Source organism: Hesperophylax consimilis, chromosome 12 (assembly GCF_061612785.1).
Source record: "Hesperophylax consimilis isolate HC1 chromosome 12, BYU_Hcon_1.0, whole genome shotgun sequence".
NCBI classification, from domain to species: Eukaryota; Metazoa; Arthropoda; class Insecta; order Trichoptera; family Limnephilidae; genus Hesperophylax; species Hesperophylax consimilis.
In genome coordinates, this window is record NC_142847.1 from 25,108,109 (window position 1) to 25,133,914 (window position 25,806).

The 25,806-nt window shown below is 32.8% G+C and overlaps 1 protein-coding gene across 1 annotated transcript in view; it reads left to right on the forward strand.

Annotated features, from left to right (window-relative positions):
- Positions 1–21,175, forward strand: part of LOC149419371 (inactive fucosyltransferase B-like) — a 51,956-nt gene extending 30,781 nt beyond the window's left edge. The window contains exons 2-5 of the mRNA XM_089638258.1: positions 10,620–10,762; positions 16,384–16,647; positions 17,268–17,522; positions 18,709–21,175. Of these exons, the coding sequence (XP_089494384.1) occupies positions 10,620–10,762; positions 16,384–16,647; positions 17,268–17,522; positions 18,709–19,192 (1,146 nt within the window). The 3' untranslated portion in view covers positions 19,193–21,175. The remainder of the gene's footprint in view (positions 1–10,619; positions 10,763–16,383; positions 16,648–17,267; positions 17,523–18,708) is intronic.
- The last annotated feature ends 4,631 nt before the right edge of the window (positions 21,176–25,806 follow it).

A 25,806-nucleotide genomic window follows, 5' to 3' on the forward strand; every position in this document is an offset into this window, starting at 1 on the left:
CGATGCCTAAGCGAGAACCTAACGCATGTCACACGTCAGGTTCTCGCCCAGACATCACGAGTTCAATCGTCTACTAGCTAAGTCCTCGATAAGCTAGTAGAAGATTGAACCAGCGATGCCTAAGCAAGAACCTAACGCAAGTCATACGTCAGGATCTCGCTCATGCTTAGTAAAAGGAATTCAAATATTGTCAGGTATTCGTAACCTGGGAATGTTTGACTTTAAAAAAAAATTCCTCCGTTTATGAATGGATGTGCAAATATAGCAGTGGGGAATTTTTGAAATCTGATAATATTAAATGCGTTTTATTTTATTTCGTATTCTTGGGTTAGTTCACATCATCGTGTGGACAAAATCGACGACTTCATAAGCGCCCAATTGGAAAGCAGCTTTAAAATCAACGAATTCAAGAGTCAAAGTGCAACAAAATCATTACAGATAAATTCTCCGGTATAGAAATACTTCACTTTAATATACAGAGCCTTAAAAAATATAGAAGAATTTATTATCAATATGAATAGTCTTCAAGTAAAGCCGGGCGTTATAGTGTTAACGGAAACGAATACAAATAGTATCACCGCATTATAATTAATGTGATTACACTCACATCCAAACAAATACAAAAACATGAATAAAAGCAGTGGTATCGCGATATTCATTAATAACAAATATAATAATAACATTGTTACAATTTTATAACACAGAGTGGATTCAACTAACTACATAGAAATTCAACTTATGTACAATAAAATGAATTATTATTTAATGGCAATATATAGAACATATGAATCTAACGTTAAATTATCGAACAAATACGACAAATAATATCAAAATTCAAAAATAAAACTTGCATTATCACCGGGGATTTCAATATTAACATAAACCAAAATATAGATAGTAATCTTAAACATGAATATTTAAACTGTATGACTGAAAATTATTTCAAATCAAGAAACCAAAGAAACCATCTTGTCTAGATCATTTTTGGACGAATATTAACAAAAAAGATCTCCATAAAATAAAAACCGTTATCTTGAAAAATAACATTGCCCACCATCATACGTGTATATTTTTGTATGAGGATGAAAAAAATTAAAATAAATAAAATTTCAGTGAATAAATCACATACCAAATTAAATCTGCAGAAATTAATTGATGACTTGAAAACTGAAAAATGGCAACCTGTTATCAATTGTGAAGAGGTTGAAACACGCTCAAAGAATTTTGAAAACATTTTATCCACGCATATGGAAAAATCTAAAACTGAAATTCCAAAACGTAATTTGGCAAAAAATAAATTATTGAAACCGTGGATCACTCAGGGTGTATTAAATTCAACAAGAGAAAAAATGAGCTTTACAAAAAACAATAAATTTTCCAAATGACAGAATTAAATTGTAATTACAAAAAATATAAAAATAAATTTACGCGACTAATCAAAATCAGTAAAGATGATTACTAAAAACATAAATAATAAGCTCTGAAAACAACCCCAAAATAATCTGGCAAACAATTAACTGTGCAATTGAAAACAATAAACAAAAACATTCAATCAATAAAATTGATCGAAGCACACAATATGCAATTGCAAATCTCACATCACGCATATAAGAATGCCTAGACATGATCAAAAATGTGTTCGTATTTTCATAGATCAGAGAAAAGCTTTCGACAGTATATACCACACAAAACTTAAGGAAAAATTAGATGATCTGAACCTTAAAAAGAATGTAGCAAATTGGATAAAAAGCTACCTAGTAAATTGCCCTCAAAATAAACAATATATATAGCGATGAAGATACATCTGATTATGGATTCCCACAAGGTACGGTACTGGGCCTAATGTTATTCATCTTATATATGTAAACGGGATATATTCTCAATCCCTTCTTGGTAGTATAACCTCTTATGCTGACAATACAGTACTCATTGAAAGTTACAAAACACGGGAATTAGTAAAACAATAGTAAGCAATAGAAGACAAAAATATTCTGAAATACTGGTTTGATATAACCTGCTGTCTCTAAATAGCGAAAAAACTCATGTTATACCATTTGCAATAAAATCAAATGACTTTCCACAAAATTTTGACATAATTATACAAGACAATTTTAAAGAACATAATAAAAATTACTCTACAATAAACTGTTTCACATGAAATTAAATACTTAGGAAAAATGATAAAAACAAAAACCTAAACTGGAAATGTCAAATCAACCTTATCGTCAACAAAATACTTCAACAGCCTACCTGAAAACATCAGAACAATCGAAAACGATAAACACCCACAGAAGCGATTAAAGAGAATTCAATTTAAAAATACCAAAATGATGAAGTTATTTTCTAATTAATATAACTTTCAATTTGTTTATTTACATATATATTTTTTAATAATCATATTTCTTGAATTAATTAATTACAGACAAAATATTTCCTTTAATTAATTACAGACAAAATATTTTTCATCTTGATGCTCACCACTTTTAAACACAAGCGCCTGTTTCTATAGAAGAGAAACATTAAAAAAATCAAAAGTTTGGTTAGCATAAATGATTATACTCTGTAAACTGATTAATTACCTATTCCGTCCGTCACACCTGGATACATTGACCCCCAGTTTCGTACCCACGTCTCATATCTTCCTCCCCAGAACTTTCTCTCCTTCTTTTACCAAAGACGCACTACACAGCATCCCTAATGATGACATAGACCCTGGGGGAAATTTTCCTAAGGGCCTCCCGTATGGAGCTAATGTAATATATATTATATAGGGTTTTCCAATAAGAGGTGTTATTTTGATATTCAAAGAAACTTTTCCCGTAAAAGATCAATGGTTTCGCTGCTTGTGTGGCACGTAGCGCCGTCTTGTTGAAAGTAAACGTTGTCCAGATCAATACCATCCAATTCCGGTCATAAAAAAACCTTAATCATCTCTCGTTAGCGCAATCCATTCACGGTAACTGTTGCTCCAGCCTCATTTTCGAAAAAGTAAGGTCCAATGACTCCGCCGGACCATAAACCGCACCAAACAGTCACACGTTGAGGATAGAGAGGCTTTTCAACAATAACTCTTGGGTTTTCCGAGCCCCAGATGCGACAATTTTGCTTGTTGACGAAGCCACCGAGGTGGAAATGGGCCTCATCACTCAAGATGATTTTTCGATGGAATTCTAATAATTAATAACAGTGAATTTTAATAACTTCAATGCGTTGATGAAGCGTGTATCGTTTCATTTTTATTAATGGCGTAGTTTCTACTTGTCAAATGTCAAAACATGACAGCTTCAAAAGTAAAATCTACCGAAATAGCAGGCTATTCAAAATAATACATATGTCCTTTTCATAACGTGTCTTGTAAATTTATAATGTCATCGGAGGTATGTTATAATTTTTTAATGTCATTGGAGAGATGTTATAATTTTATAATGTCATTAAAGACAGGTCGTAAATTTTCAAATTTACAAACATTCGAAGAGTAAATTTCTTTTTTCGAAATACGATTCCAGTAATGTTTTTTTATGCATATCTACTTTCAGATCACAAATGCTACAATATTTTAATATCCCTCGATTTTTCACGGATCTGCGCTAGTCAAATAAAACAAGCGATTTTATTTTAATGAATTATTATTGTTCACGGGTTAATTATGCATTGGTATTATTGTCAGCCATGTAACCCATTTACCTGTTAGAGGTCTCTTCGTAAACGTGTTGCGTTGGAAGGCTAAAGAATTATTTACCTCCATTGTGCAGTTTATAGATGATAATACGTGCATGGCTAAATATAGAAGTCGGTGCCGTCTTAAACTCACAATAAAACGCTCTACAAAACATAAGAATATTCATAAAATAATAATAATGGTTCATTTACCTACCGGCTAAGACGTACAGTGTACTTTTAACGCGTCATCTGTCTAAAAATATTCACCTTTGTTTAGAATTCGGTTCATCCGCGTGTTTTTAGTTGTAGGTGGTTTTTAATTCGTTACTTATTGATGAATGAGCTAACCCTTTAGCCTCTGACATTTTGCAATGTAGCTGTCGTAAGAGAACTGTTAAAATGCAGATTGCACGGAAAAAAATTTCCAATTACGGTGGTACGATGGTTTTTATCGTGTAAACTGTAATTACTACATAACACGAAACTAAAGTCGCTTACCGATGGTTTTTGTCGTGTAAACTGTAATTACAACATTACACGAAAATAAAGTCACTTACCGATGGTTTTTATCGTGTAAACTGTAATTAATACTTTACACGAAACTAAAGTCACTTGCCGATGGTTTTTATCGTGTAAACTGTAATTAATACTTTACACGAAACTAAAGTCACTTACCGATGGTTTTTATCGTGTAAACTGTAAATAACACTTTACTTAACAATCGACCTAACACGGGCATGTGCCTAGCATGGTGGTCGAAAAATCCTCAATGCATCTAACAAACAATTCAATGAATAAAGAAACTTTAAAAAAAAAACTTGAAACCAAAAAAAAACACATTTAATTAGAAAAAGGTATTATAAAAGTTATCATTATTATTTTTCGGAATAACTTATTGAGTAAAACCTCAAATTATAATATTTAAATATTGAAGACAATATTAGTGATTCTTAAACGCAAATCTGAAACAGAAAAATCAGAAAAGGAAACGGTCCTAGATGTGACCGTTTCCTTTTCTGATTTTTCTGTTTCAGATTTGCGTTTAAGAATCACTAATATTGTCTTCAATAAAAGTTATCGTTGGGTACTTCGTTCAATATAAAATTATTAATCAAAAAATTTGTAAACCTTGACAAATATTTTTCAAATGCTTCGAATTTTTTTCTTTATTTTTCGGAAGCGTTACTTTAAGCGAAAGTGTGGTTTTCGCATTTTGTAACACTGTCATATATTTCTCAGTAAATGAGGAAACACCAGGATACCAGGAAATTTGCCTGCTTATTAACAGGATATTTTTTATCCGTGTGTGTAAAATATCTCCCAAAATTTCAAAGTGTTAACTCAATTCAACGTATTCAAATTGCGTGAAATCAAACATTCTAATTTCGGTTGTCTGTGCGTGAAATTTTACTCCTGCGTGAAATATTCGTGAGTGAAATCTGGTTAAATAAACTCAAATTTGCTTTGAATTAAGTTCCATTTTCAAAATTGGAACTTATTGGGTAAAGAATTCAGACAAGCGATAAGGTGCGTACCTACCTACTAAAAATGCTAATTTCAGTTGTCTGTGTGTGAAATCTTAGTCCTACATAAATATGGTTTAATGAACTCATATTTGCTTTAAATTAAGTGTGTATTAAAGTACACAGGTACTGTATCAAATCGTACATCTTTTTGGATTTAGAAATGTGTTGATAAACGGGAACCTGACCTTGAAATAAACATTTATGATAAGCTGTCTTTGTTACATTACCAACAGTGTGGAAACAGACCTCATCTTTTCTATTGATAATAGGTACTTCCAACTTTTAGTATGTTTAAAGATTTATACCGAGTGATGATCCTAATACAGGGTGCAGCAAAACAGAGAATGCAGATTTAAAGGGCCGGTACATCCCGTGTGGTGGGGGTAGGAACCTGGGAGGGGTCTCCTTGTGTCGGGAGGGTCGAGCCGTTTTCAGTCGTTACTATGTTTTGGTCCGGACAATATACGGCTTCGCCGTTCGCAAGTTTCTTGAAATGGCCGTTCTTTCGTTGCCACCCAGCGAGCTATCCGGCTGCACTTTTTTTTCGGTATTGGGCTGAAAATAAGCCAAGACAATTCCCCAAAAGTGTCCGTATGGTGTGCGATTTCCGAATTTGGGGCGATTGGGCCTTTTTTTAAGGAGAGTGGACGAACCATTACTGTCAATTATATTTCTGTGTATTATATTTCCATGTTGGAAATTTTTTTGAACCTCAATTGGAAGAGCTAACGGAGGAAACAGATCTGGGAGACATATGGTTTTCTGCACGCCTCGTCTCGCTAATTTGAGCATTTGCGACTTCTTCCTATGGGGCTACCTAAAGGAAAATATTTTTAAACATCGGCCAACACCCTGGAAGAACTGTCGGAGCGACTTCAGGAACAAATTGCCACTATACCCATCGAGATGTACCATAATGCGGCCGAAAACTTCAGAAATCACCATCATCTTTCTGATGTCACCTTCAGGACTTGATGCATAAAATGGCATGATGTTCCGAATAAAACAAAATAATTCCCATTTCTGTGAGCTGCACCGTTTTTTTAATAGCCCTTCAAAACTCTACTGTCTTTTTTGCTGCAACCTGTAGATAAATACAATATCTACCTACCTATCCATAAATAATCGAATAATATCATTTACACCGTTCTTAGGTAGGTCGGTTTCTGAACCATCAACAAAGTCTACAATCTTATCTGTTTAGTCCAGAGTCGCTGTTGAAGCTTACGTGGATCAAATGAAACTTAATTAAAAAAGATTTCGTTCGATCGTAGTAGTAGATTACACGAACTTTGTGACATTTATTTATTTCTGGGATGATAACATAGACATGCCATTGCGTGAAAGCTTCCTTTGTGAGATCTATACAACCGTTGTTTTCTGTGTTGCTTTACAAATATTATTAAGAATATTATCTAAATTTTGCTTGTGCCTCTGTATCTAAATCCGGTTCAATTGACTCTGTAACGTTTGCTTTGAATATAATCTTCATTTTTAGCTGTAAAGTTATTTGCGATTAGTTAATATTATTTGACACAATAACGCTTAGATATTATTCCGCAATAACGCTTCCATGACTATCCTGTGATTTTTCACCTTCATATAGGTATTTATACTTCAATCTAGTGATAAAAACAGTCAGCGCGACGAATATATTAGATAAGCTGCTGCCATATTCATGACCATTTTATGCGTATTGGACAATGAAAATATGGGTCGCGTGAAACACCTGTTAAAATAATTGAAAATTGTATGGCCGATAATGCATTATATTATGAGCAAACATTCAGTATGCTTCATTTTCATTCTGAATAAATAACATTGGTTCGAAATCATTATTTACCGTAAATTCAACAAAAATTCTTTGGAATAATTCATAATTCATAGTTTTCGACGTGGAAGGAGACGGGAAAGAGGAAGTTTGGCTTTGGTGATCAGGTCACTAAAGAAACGATTTAAGCAACGATTCGATTGTAAATTGTGGAATAATTAAGTCAGGTGTTTGACATCGTTAGCATAGAGTGTAGAGCGATACAGATATACTATAGTAGTAAAGATGCCCATGAATTAGTTTATCTCTCTTTCTCTCTCTCTCTCACACACACACACACATTCCAGCTCGTAATTAGGAAGCACGAATCCGTAACCTTTGTCCTCGTTTAAACATTAAACAAAAGTAATCCAAACTGTTAAAATAACATTTACAATAATAGTGGCAATACCAAAATAACGATTATTATAAAATAAATTATGTTCTTTTCCCGGTGATACTGTGAGTATCTCCCATTCTGGAAAGTTGCGCTAATACACTATAAATAAATTCATTTTAAAATAATACCTAAAGTAACATATTAAAAGGGTGTAAACGTACCTGAATTACTTACCAGCGATTTCTAACACTATTTAGAGTTAAAAATTTTATGAAAATTTTGGTCTCCTGTGACATTTTCTGTTGATGTTTTTTTTTTATCAATAAACCAAAAAATATTTCACACTTTGTGACTGGTCACTCAGCCAAGTAACAGCCCAACCCCCCACCTTGACCCTAATTGTCCAATACATACTGATTTAAAATGCTTTTGTAGAAATAAAAACAACACAGTCACCTCAAACCAAAATGTCCAAATAACCTCACCAATTACAGAAATCACTATGTCAGGTACATCCTTAACACCCTGTACACATATATTTTTTAAAGTGAGTATGGCACGAGAGCATCGATATGTTTTATTTACAGGAACACCAACTGATTAAAAGTTATATGAGTAACAGAACACAACAAGTCAAAATTAATCACCATACTAGCAAGCCACTGCCAATTACACATGGAGTTCCACAAGGAAGAATACTAGGGCCCGTTCTATTCACAATTTAAATAAATGACTTGCAATATGGAAATCGACGGAGAATTAATTAGTTATGTGGACGACACAGTTTTACTCTTTAAATCAAAAGGCTGGAATAATATCTATAAAATGCACAACATACAGTATAAATAGCGAGAGACAGTCAAAAAATATCACAAACACCATAAAAATACAGGAATGTATAAACACCCACATCTGCGATTGCCTTACTCATATAGACCCATTATATGAAACAAATCACAAATCAACTCCTTAAAACAATACGTCTTTCCTAAATACACATAAAACAAAAAAATTAAAACAACATGTATTGCACTTTGTCAATCCATAATAGAATAAGGAATTAATGTTTGAGGATCATATGGAAATCGCGCAGAAAACCATTTTAAATGTTAACGACTTAGCGACAATTATACACAAAAAACACTACAAAACTACATTTTTGACCGAAAAAAAAACAAATTTCAACAAACACAAACTATCATTTACAGATCAGTTAAACAAGCGAACAGAAATAAAATTTAAAAAATCCGACTGTAAACACAAGCTTTGGACAAGACACCACAAATACTAGACAATATAAGCATTCAACAATCTTAGACTCAACAAAAAAATTAGGGAAGCAAAAAACATTTCACAAACAAAATTAAGATACGAATTAAAGTCAAAAAAAGGATATATTATAAAAAAAATATCTTAAAAGAAAAAATAATATACCTATATAGTACACATATTTAATACGACTTGACCAATAATTATATACGTATTGTTAGTTTTTTTAACTGCCTTAATATTTTTATTTTTATTTATTTACTTTACTTGTAGAAATGAGATCCCTGAGGCGTATGTATGGTAAAACCATGTATGATCGTGTGAGAAATGTGGAAATCCGCAAAGAGTGCACAGCTGATGTAAGCGTAATGAGTAAGATCAATAAAGGGACGCTAAGATGGTTTGGGCATGTAGAGCAAATGAGCGAAGACAGGAGCGTAAGGAGAATATATGATGCAAATGAGAATGTTAGCAGAAGTCGGGGACGTCCGAGGAAGGCACCACGTGAATTAGATACTTGAGTCGGGCCATGTCAAGAGTCAGAATAATAGAGGAGTATTTATGAGACGATGTATGAATGTGAATGAGGCAAGGAGTGTGTGCCAAGACCGAGTTGTTTGACGGTCCGTCCTCTCTGCCTACCCCTGCGGGGAAACGGCGTGGTGGTTAGTTAGTCAGTTATTTTACTTTATTTATAAATTCGTTAAATTAACATAATTTCAATACATTTTAAATGGGGGCCTCAGCACAGGTAGCACCCAGTGAGACTCATTAAAAAATAATATTTTATAAAAATATCCATACAATGTATCAATAAATAAATATAAATGTATGAGGTGATTCGTGACCGATAGTACATTCTTTTGTTTTTTTATGAATGCACAAGAAATTTCCTGGCGCAGGGAATATTTTTTATAGAAAAAGCAGCTCGAGTGAGACACGCAAATAACAATAATATCACAATTCGGAAACTCACTGCCCAAATTCAAACGTGGCATCATGTCAATAATATAAACTGTTCAATGCGCATACATACAGACACACACACAAACACTCACACATATGTTACAGAACACTCCTATATGCTACACACGTCACCTGGTAATTAAGGAATTAACATACCACTTACGAGACATTACATATCTGATTCCTGTAAATTGTTTCATCACAATGTGAATCAGTCGAAAAGGGCTCATCCTTTGACGGAAGGACCCGAATTTTTGGCCACCACACTAGGCACATGCCCGTGCTGTAGTGGTCAATTTTATGTTAAGTATAATAATACAAATTAAAAATAAGTTGAATGAAAACAAAATAATATAAAAATAAAATAAAATAATTTATACATCTAAAACAAGTATGAAGTATTAAGGAATTAAAAATAATGCAAAATATCTACATAAGTTTAAGATATATGAATATAAAAAATAGGTGTGGAAAACAGAAAAATTAAAAATAATATAAAAAGTATATCAAAGAAAATACGTATTATTGAATTAAAAATAATACAAAGAGCATGTATCAAAAATAAGAAAAAATACAAGTACATTTGTGTAATTAAAATAGAATTAAAAGTGTAGTAAAAATACAAGTACATTAAGTACAAGTGTATTTCTAAAAAAAGAATACAAATACAATATAAAATCAAAGAAAGTACTATTTGGTAAGAAAGTAGGGATAAGTTATATCTTGATGAGCGATTTGCATGTGCGTGTTATGGTAACATAGGTGTATAGATATATATAGGCAATTTTTTTATAAATCCACGTTTGAGCTACGGCTAAGGATATGCACACAAATGTGGAATTATTGTCACAATATTTTTCGTAATAAATACTAGAGTTATTAGTTAAAATAATTGACTTTCGTCTGTTTAATTATTTCTTTGATATTTGACGCAAGTGCGTTGTGCGGTCAGTACGTAGTTACTAAAAGAATAATCCACCAGTGTCACCACATTAAAGATATTTATCAAATATTCGTTGAACTAAATATTTTAAATTATATTTTCCAGAACTTCACCTTGTCAGGACTGGGAAAACACCTTTTCCTCAATGAAGACCCCCCCAAAACGAAAAACAAAATATTTAAGATCCTGATTTGGAAAGATGGTCCATTTCTGGAAAGGAGACACATGCGGTCATTTTCTGCGAATAAGTAAGTTTTCATACTTATTAATTACTAGCTGCTGTACAGTGGCGTAGCTAGGTAACCAAGGGCCCTGGGGCAAATTAAAAAATGGGGCCCCACTGCTATGTAAACTGATTAGGTTTTATCAAATAAAAATATGAAATATACAAACACTTAAAAAATGCTAAGCTACTTAAGCTCTTTTTTGTGCACTGCAGACTGCAGGGCAGGTAATAATATTATTTAACAGTAACAACATAAATTACAATTAATACTTGGTGTAGGTTTGGCTAATAAAACGAAATAGAGAAGATTCAAGGGTTTATTATATAAAGGTCGGGCCTACCAACTGACTAAATAACTATTATATTTACAATTTTTTCCTAGCTTTAGTTTTCGCAAAAGTATCAATGACTTCGTTTAAATCCAGGCTTGATGCGGTTTTGTTTTCAATTGCTATTAGCGATAAATGTCGGAGTCGAGTTTGGCCCATCTTATTTCTTAAATATTTTTTTTTTTTTTTTTGGTAAACTAATGTTTAAGACAAGATTTTTTATGCATAGCACAAAGGGTAACAATTATTTTTTATAAGCAATAATTATTAGCCTGAAAAATGACGCCAACGGGACTTAACGGGTTCAAGTCCCGTTGGCGTCATGTATCTTTTATCAGGAGATGTTTCAATGTGGATGAGTGTTTCAGGCTAATAATTATTGCTCTTAAATATTTTTTTATTATTTGAAATTTGCTTAATGACCTTTCAGCTGCTGCAGAAGTGACAGGAATTGTAAAGAATAATAACATTGCTGTAAATACTTCCGTTAGGTCGCATTCTAGCACTCCATATTTGCTCATTATTTCCTTACATAATTGGTGAACAGTCCATGCTTGAGTTAGTTGAGGTAAAACTAGATCGTAAATATTAATAAATTGAAGTGAAAAACTATGGCCTATTATATCTGAATATTTTCTTTGGAATTCGTCACACTTTTGTAATAAAGTTGCTTCATCAACATGTAATAAAAATGTTGGTGTTAGAAAATCGAATATATGACAGACTGCACACATACCAATAAAACGTGTATCTAATTGAGATATTACTGTGTCTAGTACATTATTGAAAATCTCAATTTTAAATATTTTTCTCGGTTTGGAAATCGGTGATCAGCAGATAATTAATCAAAATGTTTTTTCTTTGAAAATGCCTTTTTTTCTTGAAAATGTGTATCAATACCATATTTTCTTGCAGTTTCACTGGCTTTGCACTTGAATAATTCGAAATCATTTCTATAAATTTGCAACTTTGCTTTAGTCTCTGCTAAAACTTTACTCGCCTCGCTCAAATTGATTTTGTAAAGTTTTTTTAAGCATTTTTGTAAAGTTTAAAGCATTTTTGTAAAGTTTTGGATACATAATTGATGTCGTTCAATATACTGTGCATGAATTCGCAAAGCAAAACGAACTCGAAATTTAGCATTTTTGTTTTAATACTCTCTGCTTCACTACGCTCATCTTTATTAGGACTCTTTAGAACTATTTCTGATAATGCTTTGATAATATCAAAATAACGAAGTTTTATAGCAGATATCGTATTGACCCTACTGGACCATTTAGTCGGATTTAGTTTTTTTAGAGTGATGTCCGATTAGCCAGTGAATTTTGACAGTAGATCCCAACGTTTGATGCTGTTTCCGAAAAAGTTATCCAAATCTTGCAACGTTGCGAAAAAAATCTGTATTTCCACACAACTGCTAACGGCATCGTTTATCACCAAATTTAAATAATGAGTGGAACAATGTACGTACTCTACTTTAGGCAGCGTCTAGTATTTTGGAATAACACAACCAAAAACGATTAACTGGCCCATATTTAGAACACGAAAAGTAGTACGATTTTGAAAAACACCTATTGTTCTGGTTGATGTCTGTTGGAAAAGGTCCTAAAGGCTGTAAAGGCCCCATATAAAGAATTTGACGTTTTTCGTTATCACTTAATATTTTGTTCGTGAAGTTTCCCAACTCATAAGAAGATTTATCGTACACATTTTCTAAAAATGTAGAGGTCTGTGGTTCCTCCAAACTGCTCCAAACCCTCCGCTCTTATGTGTGTCATGCACGTTCACATGATCGGCGGCGGAGGTATCTCCAACTGCAATAATCGTCGAATCTTCTTCAGTAGGCTTCTCAACCAACACTGCAGTTACCACATTATTTGAGTCACTATCAATGGAAATATTTTGGCCAAATGTACTTGCAGAAGGCTGACTAAAAAACTTGGCAATTTTGGGCAATTTTTGTTTACTATCTTCTCTTTCTTGGCGTTGTTTGCGTTTAAATGCACCACTGGGTTACTTCTGTTTATCCATATTTTAATACGTTACAAGTGTCGTTGGGGAATGACGCACATATCCATAAATATACCACTCAACATATCCCTATCCGTCAAATTGACAACACTGCCAACCTACAGAAAGAATTTAGGGGAATTCCCTAGGCATAACTTTTGAATTTCTCTCAACTGAGTTGTCATGATTAAAGTTGGGTTGCAAGTTGCAACCTGTCATACTTGTTTTGAAAATGGGATAAATTTCCAAAAGTTCAGTTTGGTCGAGATTTCTGGTAAGGATTCGAGGGCCCCCCTGAGCTTGAGGGCCCCGGGGCACTGCCCCGCGTAGCCCCTAGGTAGCTACGCCGCTGCTGCTGTATCCCACCACGCGTCGCTGTGTTGTCTGCTTGGACAGATAGAGAAACAATAGATCTTGTCTAACAGATGGCGCTGTATTTCAACAAAAGCTTATTTTTACTTGTCACTGGTGATATTTATAATATATGTAAAAACACATTCGTATTCGAATGCAAAGTTGTGTTTAAATTTCAAAGCAATCGGTGAAGAACTTTTGGAGATTTAAGATTTTGAACAAACGAACATTTAATTTTTATTTATATAGATAGATAGAAGATACATTGGCAGCGACGGATATACGGTTTGTTTATGCATTAAGTGCACACAAGAGGCCCTGAGAAAACAATGTTTTATTTATATAGATAGATAGAAGATACATTGGCAGCGACGGATATACGGTTTGTTTATGCATTAAGTGCACACAAGAGGCCCTGAGAAAACAATATCATATTTGGATGTGCTGGAAGGAATGAACAAGAGACCCATGTTGTACGAGGGATGAAACATAAAGTCCGGCAAATCGATCCACAGCCGAATTGTTAAACTCGAGAACAAAACGTTCTCACGTGATATATATCAAAAGCGTATTGATTTTATAATTGTATAAATAACCTAATTCAAATCAAATAATGCATCGGCCTGGTTTTGATTTTTATACAAATCCATAGTTTTATTCCAATAAAGATTAAATTTTGCACACTTTATTTATTTATTTATTTATTTGAGGAACATAAACGTATAAATATAGTAATACAATATACATAAGAGGATAACAAAAAAACAGACCAATTATTAATGTTCAAAGATATATATTCAGAAGCATAAATCTAACCTTTAAACAAGAATATTTAATAAAAATAGAAAAAAAAAACAGAATAAAGCAGCAAATAGGAAAAATTATAATACGAATGTAAATTCAACAAACGATAAACCTAAAATATGCCTACCATAAACAGCAATAAATAAAAGTGATTATAACTATACTTAAATAGACTTGGGTTGGAACGGGAAAGGGGAGGAGAGGGAAAAGTTGCCACGCAAGTAATATTAAAATATTAGGTACAATCAATTTAACAGTCGTGAATATGAGTTAGAATGTGATACAATGAAATTCTGTAGTGATAGTAACTAGCAGTGAATATGTCAGTACGAGTGTCTGTATTTGCAAATTTATTATTATAGTAGTTAGGTACATGTCCTTTGCATAAATTCAGTTTGATTGGAATTGGTATTGCATCTATCAATGTAGAAAAGGGTATTTTGTCTGCTGTATCGAATTGGCGCATGCAAATTTATTTTGTTCAGCAACTCCGGGCTTTTAGAGTTAATAATTTTAAACAGGAGCATCTGATCAGCGACAATCCTCCTGTTGAGTAGTTTCGTGATTCGAAAATGTTTCTCGATTTCGTCGTAAGAGTTGTATATTTTAAATGATTTAAAATTGAGGAATTAAAACACAAGGAAGGATCTGATGTTGAAAAACTCTGTGTGAAGCCCGGGCAACACCGAGAATTTCAGCTAGTAAGTAATAAAAACGCGATGAATGGCCATAATTCTTATCAGTAAATAATACTTGAAAATAAAATCTATGAAACGAGTGAGTTTATAACAAGCGACTAATTCCTTTACACCTCATTGTGCACGAATAACGTTTATCATATCTTTTGTTGAAAGATACATGAAGATTTATATAGAAACGTACCTATGTAGATTATTGAAAAGATCATTTTTAATTTTTAAATACATGTGTAGGTAGTATTCATGAATGCACGAAGAACAAATTTGTTTTAAACAATATGTATTGTGTTTTAAGTATGTAGGTAGTATCTATATATAAATATCCTATGTTACTTATTACTTGTTACTTTAATTACTTACTATGTTACTTACTTATCCTATTTTACTTATAATATCTATCCTAAATATCTTTGTTACAAGCCATTTGTAAGATTTAATAAATATGCAGAGTCAGCTTCATACTTTAAAATTGATTCACTGGGTATACGGAGGCATCATAAGGCTGCACTATTCCTGTATAAAGTAGTTAACAATAAAATTCAATGCCCAGAGTTGCTAAACAAGATTCCATTCAATGAACCTGCGCGTTGAAAACGCTCTTGTGTCCTTTTCAGGGTTGATCAAAGCAAAACGAACTCTAAGCAGAATTCTCGCATGAACAGACCATGCAATAATTACAATTGCGTATTATCCAAGGTTGGTATTTTCAGTTGTCAACTTACCAAATACAAGAGGTCCACAAAAAATAATATTTCTCTGATGGTTTGTGAATAATGTTATGTCTCTATTGTTTATATATCTATTATGATTTCAGTTATATCTACAACCTCTCTCCATGGCTCTAAATGTATTGTTTTGTACATTTTTCGTTTTATATAATCATTTGTTTTGTATAAATTTTTTAATTTATATTCCTTTCTCACAAATTTAATTTTCTTATTCCATATTATGCTGTTTCAGTAGAGGTAAAGTCACAAGGAGGAAATCCATAATTGGTTTTATTTTACTATATAATACTTATGTACAAACTGATTAAATGTTAACTGTCGATTTCCCGAAAATGAATAAATAAATAAATTTGAAATGTTTTCCTGAAACTGTAAATTTCTGTCTGAAATCGAAAATTTCTGTTTGAATCGGAAATCTTCTTAGAAATAACTTTATGAAGATGAATCGTTCACACTTGAAAAATACTTCTAGTAATCTAATTTAATAGTGTCTAAACATTTTACACCTAAAACTGATATTATTATTATCCGAATTAAATTTTTCAATAATTAAATCACTCATGGCAGCGAAATTAAGTTATTAAAACTAATAATAATTGTAATGTAATGGAATAAATTAATTTGTTTTCAAGAAATCTTTATTTCTATTCCCATTAAATATGATTACATTATTATGTTTTCTCAAATAATTATAAAATCTTTAACCGTTAACCCTTTCAGGCACGACCCGTTCGACCCCTCCATCTGCTCGGTGAGTAACTGCGAGTTGACCTACGAGAACTCCGACTTGAAGGACGCGGACGCGGTAGCCTTCCTGCTCCATAGGCTGAGGGTTGCAGACCTGCCCGTGGAGACCGAGCGACCTGCGCACCAGAGATGGGTATACATCTCTGACGAGAGCCCGAGACACACTTTCATGTTCGGGTCTGCCAATAACACGTGGAGAAACTATCCTGGAGTGTTTAACTGGTCCATGACTTATAGGTGAGCCCATTTTTATTGTATTGCGATATCTTACATCTCACATATTCTTCTTTTCCTTGTTTTATTCGGGTCCGGAAAATGTTCTGCTTGCTTGCACTGGATGCTTTCGATATATAATGTATTCAGTATTTCATGCTCAAAATATGAAATATTGATTTGAAATATGGAGGTTATTGATTAAAATCAAAACTATAACAAATATAAAACCAAATAAAAAAGATAAGGTTTTATTTGTCACTTTTCTGGGTTGTTACTATAAATAGGGAATATATTTATTCTAATTTTTAAATCACTGTGGTCATCATTTTAAAATTAATTAATATATGAATTTTCAAAATGTGTGCCAAAACGCACTACTAGTTGCATAAACAAATGTGCTTTACACAATTCGAAGCATTAGCTACAATTTTTCTAACCTGGTTTAAACATAAATAGGAAAGTTAAATAACGATCTGAAATGATACATAGGGAATATATAGCTACATGTCGAGGAGTGTAAGACGTGCATCCGATCTAATGAAATACATAATAATGTTCGTATCGCAGTGCGCCATTCCATCGGTAAGGGTTAAAAACGTTTTTTTTTCAACAACTTTAAAAATATATTTCTTTGTTTTCAGAATGGAATCAGATGTACCCGTGCCGTACGGACGCACAGTAGCTTTGCCAGCAGAGATAAATATTCCCGGTTACAATTTAGATCCCAAAATAATGAGTTTGGTCCCAAACAACGAGATCAAGCAGAGGGAAGTATTGGTGTCCGCGATGATCTCCAACTGCGGGAAGAATAACAGGAGATTGGAGTACTTGAAAGAACTGGAAAAGTATATGACGGTCCATCTGTACGGAGGCTGTGGGACGGAATTTAAGAACGCGTAAGAATACTTTTTATTCACATTCAGATTCCCACAACAAAAACAAGTTTTCCTACAAATTATATATTTCAAATTAAACGCTTTACTTTGAAGCATAGTATTGCCCCGGTAATTGACCTAGGTGGCTATTTCACCAGATAGACATCGAGTACTTTGGAATTATTTAGTATTGCAGACTTAGGTGACTATTTCACCAGAAAGACATCGAGTACTTTGGAATTATTTAGTATTGCCCCGGTGATGACCTAGGTGGCTATTTCACCAGATAGACATCGAGTACTTTGGAATTATTTAGTATTGCCCTGGTTATAGACTTAGGTGATTATTTCACCAGAGAAACATCGAGTACTTTGGAATTATTTAGTATTGCCCTGGTTATAGACTTATGTGACTATTTCACCAGAGAGACATCGAGTACTTTGGAAGTATTTAGCACATCTTTACACCACCGAAACAAACTTAATTTTGCAATTAGCGAAACGTTTCAAAATAACCCCCTTTAAAGTGGTGACGTTTGATACTAACTTTAAGGTTAGTACTCATCTAGAAGAATATGTAAAAACTTCTATGATTAATTTAAAAACATGTGCCAAAATACTCACCGAGGTTAATTAACCAAAATGACCTTTTTTTCAGACGCGAAACGCATTTATCACATAATTTTACACATTTAGTACATAACTAGCTCAGACCTGTGAAAGATAACGGGATATTATAATCGTAGGATTTGTGAAGATGAAAGTATTTTTATAATTATATATATTTACCACTCGAACTCAGAATCACTGCATTTAAAAATAAATAAAAAAACTATTCAATATAAAAATTACGACATCTATTCAAAGACATTATACAAATACAAGACAAGTTATATTATGGTTAATTTATATATATGTCTATTTGACCTAGTTCAGTGAACCAAGCGCGTTGTCTCAGAAACTTATATTCATGCTATTAATTTATCTAAGCATAATAGCATAATAATAGATACATATGATAAGCAGTTTCAATAAGTAGGGCCAATTTAGAAAATTAAAAGTTCATTGAACTTGAACTATTTTCTGTTTTACGGAGGAACAACCGACATAATCATTTAATGTATAATTTCTTCCATGGGAACTTTTTGGTATTTTCTTCGTGTAAGTAACTACTGTTTTTGTATTACAGTGCTAATTTCCTTTTACAGATGTCCAGGCCATTTCGGATCTGACTGTCCTGCGCTCAATAAATACCTCTTTCATTTGTCTTTCGAGAACACCAACTGTGACCAGTACTTCACCGAGAAGTTGTTCTGGAACGCCTTCGGCAAGGGAGCCATTCCTATCATCCTGGGACCGAAAACCACCTGCTCCAAAGATATTTTACCACCAGAATCCTTCATCAACACCTGGGACTTTGCCAGACCGATTGACTTAGCAAGATACATTCTGTTCTTGAACGCCACGTGGAGCGATGATTTCTTCCGATACCACGATTGGAGAAGACACTTTGCTGTTAATAATGAACATGGCTACTTCGGATCTAATTCTTATCACTACTGCAGGCTCTGTCAGGCGTTGAATTATAATGATGAACAGCCTAAAGTCATTGATGATCTTTCTGATTTTCTTGATCCTGATAAAAACTGCTTTCAGATTGGAGATTGGGAAGTTGATGTTGAACAACAATGATTGGGATTATTGTGGACATTATTGTAGAAATTATTTTCGGATAAACCGAGGGAGAGAGAATTATGCACATGAACAGTACATATTGATAACAACGTGCTTTTTATCTTCATGCTATCCGGATATCAAATTCGTGGTTTTTAACAGAAGACCTTTATCTTTTCTGTAGAAGATATATTATTTATTATTGTTCCAAGAACCTTTTTCAAAACAAATTATTGTGACTTAAAATCAACCATTGCCTATTTTAAAAGGAAATTAATTAAATTATTAAATGTATCTTATCGAATCTATAAAATATGTACTAAGCTGCCATAAAAAAGTACAAGACACTGTGTTGCGTAATCAATATTTTTATTTGTTTTGTTGAAGAAATGTGCAGATTTGTAGGAAGTGAAACAGGAACTCCAGTCCTTTTGTATTATTTAAAAAAAATAATGACCTTCTAACATAAATACCACCATATATTTTATTTGCTACACATACATATTATTGTGCCGCTCAACTAACCTTAAAAATGCCTTTATAGAATAATACACATATAACCCCCTATACAAAAATGCCTTTATAGAATAATACACATATAACTCCCTATACAAAAATGCCTTTATAGAATAATACACATATAACCCCCTATACAAAAATGCCTTTATAGAATAATACACATATAACCCCCTATACAAAAATGCCTTTATAGAATAATACACATATAACCCCCTATACAAAAATGCCTTTATATAATAATACACATATAACCCCCTATACAAAAATGCCTTTTATATAATAATACACATATAACCGCCTATAACTATCATTGATTTTCTGAAATCTAAATCATTGTAAGCGTCTATATGATATTTCAATTCAGTTACATTCAACACTGGAAAGAACAGCAATGAAATCTTTTAAATAACAAATTCATGACTCGAAACCAGAATGAAATGTGATTCGTTACCAGTGACGTCAGCATCAACAGATTCTGTCGTATAAACCGAACTGGGTGTTTTATTCTCTTTTATATGACGACTTATAAATTCGAGAATCAGTGTTTGTTGATCGTTATACGGAGAAAACTTACTGATATAAAATATTGCTAATTTATTCAGAATCTCTTCAAATTATGCGTAATCCGGCTAAAAACGGGATTGTAGGCCTTTGACGAATAATTTGCTAGGTTTCCTAATAAACTTCAGTAAAAGAGGAATGTTATCGCGATATCGGAACACGATGTACATAATTTTTTTAAATATTTTTGCATTTCGTAATTGAATATTATCTGGACAAATGCAAGTGCATGAAACGTGTTCCGACATATTAGGGATATACTAAAATTTTTCCCTGGAGTTCCTTTTATAGTTGTTCCGTCGTCTGGTATCCAATTGTATTTGTTCAAACTATATATTTGTTCAAAACCAAGTATTTGTTCAAACTACGTATTAGTTCAAACTATGTATATGTTCAAACTATTTATTTGTTGAAACTATGTATTTGTTTAAGCAATGTTTTTGTTCAAACTATGTATTTGTTCAAACCATGTATTTGTTCAAACTATGTATTTGTTTAAGCAATGTATTTGTTCAAATTATGTGTTTGTTCAAACTATGTATTTTATTTGAAGTGTAGATTGAATATAATTTTAAAACAAGTTCAACTTTCTGAGATTGCATTTAATATTAGGATAAGCTATGCTGTGCATCTATGTATTTTTTGGAGTACATTTAGTAAACTATTAGTGTTATATAATAAGTGAGTAACTGAAATAATACTATAACATTAACGTTAAAACAATTGCTTATACTCGTATTTACAATATCATTGTTTGTTAGCCAAATATTGATTTTTCCAAGTGCCAGTGCATTTCGATGCACTTAATGTATTAATTTTACTTACTATGTATATTATCTATGTTCCTAATTAAGTTTATAGATTTTACGCAAAATGTATACGTACAGACTGGTCATTTAATAAATAATATTTTTTATTTTTGTTTTTGTTTTTAAAATAATTTTTAACCCTCTGACACCCGAGAAAATTTCTGCGCTGATGATACCTAACATAAAAATGCCTGATGAATTCTACACTTATGTTTTTCTGCCCTCTAATTTGTTCAACCAAATCTGGTAGTTGTAAAATTGAGTAAGAGTAAGTGGGACTGAATTTAGATCAGTGTAAGTATTTCCGCAAGTTTAGTAAGAGCAGCGAGTATTCTTTCGTAATCATCTTGGCGGAAAATGCTAAACTTGCAGGAACTTTGTAGGTGCCGCACAGGAGCTAGGATATGTAGAAATTGTGCTGAAGCTTTGTAGATTCAGTACAGGACAAAAACTTTGTAGATTTATACTATGTGTATAGACACTGCAGGTACTGCGCAGAAACATTGTAGGTACTACGCAGAAACTTAATAGGTAAGACATAGGAGCATTGAATGTTTGTTCAACACAGGAGATTTGTAGATACCGGGCATAAACATTATAGGTACTACGCAGACGCTTAGTAGGTAAGACGTAGGAGCGTTGTATGTTTACACAGGAGATTTGTAGGTACTGGGCAGAAACATTGTATGTACTACGCTGAACCTTAGTAGGTAAGACGTAAGAGCGTTGTATGTTTACACAGGAGATTTGTAGATACCGGGCATAAACATTATAGGTACTACGCAGAAGCTTAGTAGGTAAGACGTAGGAGCATTGTATGTTTACACAGGAGATTTGTAGATACCGGGCATAAACATTATAGGTACTACGCAGAAGCTTAGTAGGTAAGACGTAGGAGCATTGTATGTTTACACAGGAGATTTGTAGGTACTGGGCAGAAACATTGTAAGTACTACGCAGAACCTTTGTAGGTAAGACATAGGAGAATTGAATGTTTGTTCAACACAGGATATTTGTAGATACCGGGCATAAACATAATAGGTACTACGCAGAAGCTTAGTAGGTAAGACGTAGGAGCGTTGTATGTTTACATAGTAGATTTGTAGATACCGGGCATAAACATTATAGGTACTACGCAGAAGCTTAGTAGGTAAGACGTAGGAGCGTTGTATGTTTACACGGGAGATTTGTAGGTACTGGGCAGAAACATTGTAAGTACTACGCAGAACCTTAGTAGGTAAGACGTAGGAGCTTTATATGTAGATACAACACAGGAGATTTGTAGGTACTAGGCAATAATTTTATTGTTACTGTTCAGGATCTTTCTTGAGATTCGGAGAAATATTGATTCTTAATAAAATATTAATATTTTAATAAGTGTTCTAAGTGCAATAGCTTTATAGGAATTGTTCGGTAGCTTTGTAGGTACTGAGCAGGAGCTTTTTATGTACGATGAAAGAGCTTGATAGACACCTACTGAGCAAGAGCTTTTTATGTACAATGCAGGAGCTTGATGGGTACCTACTGCACAGCAGCTTGTAATTTACGATGCAGGAGCTTGATAGGTACCTACTACGCAGGAGCTTTTTATGTATGATGCAGAAACCTACTGAGCAAGAGCTTTTTAGGTACGATGAAGGAGCTTGATAGGCACCTACTGCGAAATAGCTTTTTATGTACGATGCAGGAGCTTGATAGGCACCTACTGCACAGCAGCTTGTTTTGTACGATGCAGAAACATGATAGGTACCTACTGCGCAGGAGCTTTTTATGTACCTACGATGCAGGAACTTGATAGGTACGCAGGAGACTTTTCAAGACAGCTAGGCATTATTCTCACATGTTCTTATTTATTTTTGATGGCCCAAGGAAGGTGCAGGCAAAGACTCGAAATATGGCGGCTACTGTCCTCAGACTCCTCAGCTTGACAGATACGCTTTTTATGTTGTTATCTTGACTTTGCTACATTACAATTCAATAATACCTCAGGCAATAAACCAACATTGCGGAAAAACTGCTAATAATAAGAAAGAAATATCTGTTGTTAATATCGAATCTTTGAAAAATAAATTGTCATCAATTATGGTTAGATATTCTCCGAAGTGATAACGTCAACGAGTGCTGTAAAATATTTGAAAATAGATTAACGAACTTTATAAATGATTAAAAAAAATTATTCCAAAAGGAAATTCAGCAAAATTTCGTAAAATCAAACCGTGGATAACACATGGGCTTGTTGTGTCCATAAGACACAAAGAATGGCTTTATAAAGAAACAAAAAAAAAACCACTAGATATTAAATTGAATGTTCATTTTAGAGAATACAAAAATAAATTAACCACGCTCATAAAAAACACGAAAAAAAATTATTATAAAAATAAACTTGATGATTCTGAAAATGACAGTAAGAAAGTTTGGAATATAATCAATGAAATCATGGAAAATAAACAAAAAACCAAAAGTAATACTATTAAGAGTGTAATACAAAATAATAACATAATTAACTGTATTGAAGAACCTAAAAAAGGAGCAAACGCTTTTAACGATTTCTTTGCAAATATCGGAAAGAGTCTAGCAGAAAAAATTACCGTGAAAAAAATAAATACTATGTATATTGAAAATATTCCGAATATAGAAACTAAACTTGAACTCTTCGAACCAACCAATCCGTCTGAAATTGTACAAATTATATCAAACATGCTAGGTGGTTCTGCTCCGGGATTTGACGGTCTCGCCGTAAAAACAGTAAAAATCATTAAAAATTATGTTTCTACACCAATCTCTCATATTATAAACAATAGCTTTAAGACAGGAGTTTTCCCGAGCACGTATAAGAAAACTATAATTTCTCCAATATTTAAGTCCGGTAGCCCGGAGGACATTTCTAATTATAGACCCATTTCACTCTTATCTAATATAACGAAAATTTTTGAAAAAATTGCTAAAAAAAGATTAACTGCATTCTTAAAAAAAAACTCGATTATAAATGAAAATCAATTCGGTTTCACAGAGGGAAAAAGTACCCAAGATGCCATTGCAAAAATTTCATCTAGTATTCAAAGTGCCCTGGACAAATCACATAAATGTATAGGAATTTTTGTTGACTTAAAGAAAGCATTTGACAGCATTTCCCATGAAAGACTTATATTAAAATTAAAAGAAAATGGCATTGACCACTTAGCCCTTAAATGGATAGAAAGCTACTTAACAGAGAGACCTTAAATTGTAAAATTAAACCAAACTTTTAGTACACCACTAACAAGTAGATACATTTGGCATTCCTCAAGGCACGGTCCTCGGACCATTACTATTTCTTATGTATGTATATGACATTTTCCAACAGAAAATCAAAGGTGAATTAATCTCTTATGCTGATGATACTGTTTTATTAATAAAAGGTCAAACATGGGAACTAGTTAACAAACTTGCAAATGAATGTATTAATATCTTAAAATCATGGTTTGATAATAACCTACTCACACTTAATGCCAAAAAACAACATATGTATTATTTTCACTACAAAAAATGTAGTCGTAATGTAGATAATCCATGATGAAAATTGTGACAATGTCAACTGTAAACTACTTAATCCTATTTGTACTGTAATCAACTCTTCTTCTGAAATTTTTCAAATTCAAATGCAAAACCATTATATTTACCAAGCCATAAAAAACTACAATAATCTCCTTTCCGAATTGCGCTGTATTACGAACCAACAAGAACAAATAAATAAAAATCAAACTTTTTTTCCAAAAAAACTTATATTAAAAAAAAATATATATATATATTTATATAATTTACACATAATATTATAACATTGAATCTAAGTAAGAATCGTGGCTCCCTTATCAGGCACAAGAGCTCCTCTTTTCTGATAAGGTATACATGACCAATTATGAACCTAAATATTATATTTTGCAAAATATGTAAGTATTAATGTAACTATGATCTATATTAAAATAATAAAAAAAAATCTATCTTTTGAGAATGCCAACTACAAGCAATACATCAGCAAAAAACCTTTCTACAATGCTTACCGAACGGGTGCATTTCCTATTATAATGGGACCGCCTGAGGAAGATTACCGCATTCAACTTCCGCCAAGCTCTTATCTACACGTCAAAGAATTCTCGAATCCCCAGAATCTCGCAGAGCATCTATTATTCTTGAATTCCACATGGGAAGATAACTATTTGAGCCTCCATTATTGGAGAAAGAACTTTGAAGTTAAGAATGAACTCTAAAGTTAACACTTTTGCCTTTACATTATTTTCTCAGATCTTACGATTTTATATTACTTTAGTGTAGTGATGCCATGCCAGTTTACGTATAATATAGGATACGATAAACCTTAACTAGAAAGATTTTTTTAATAAATTATAGCTAGCTAACAAACGGAGAACGATATTTCTTTTCACTTACCCTTCTTTTAAAAGTAGTTACCCATGCTGAAACAACCTAAAATTAAAAATAGGTACCTACGCAATAAGACTTCGCCATAACATTCAAATTAAGAATGATACCGATTATTTTTTTGTTTAAAGAAAGCTCAAAATAAATATAATATTTAAATCGATAATTAATAATCGCCATGTTCAAGAAGAGATTTTATCTGACTCGTCTGAAAACGAAACCATTTAAAACATGCCTGTTTCAAATCTTGTGTGCTACATTTTGGGTTCTTTTCGTTAATATGTTTGTTTTGTGGGCGATTCGTCTGAAAAGCGTGCGTTCTTTCGATAA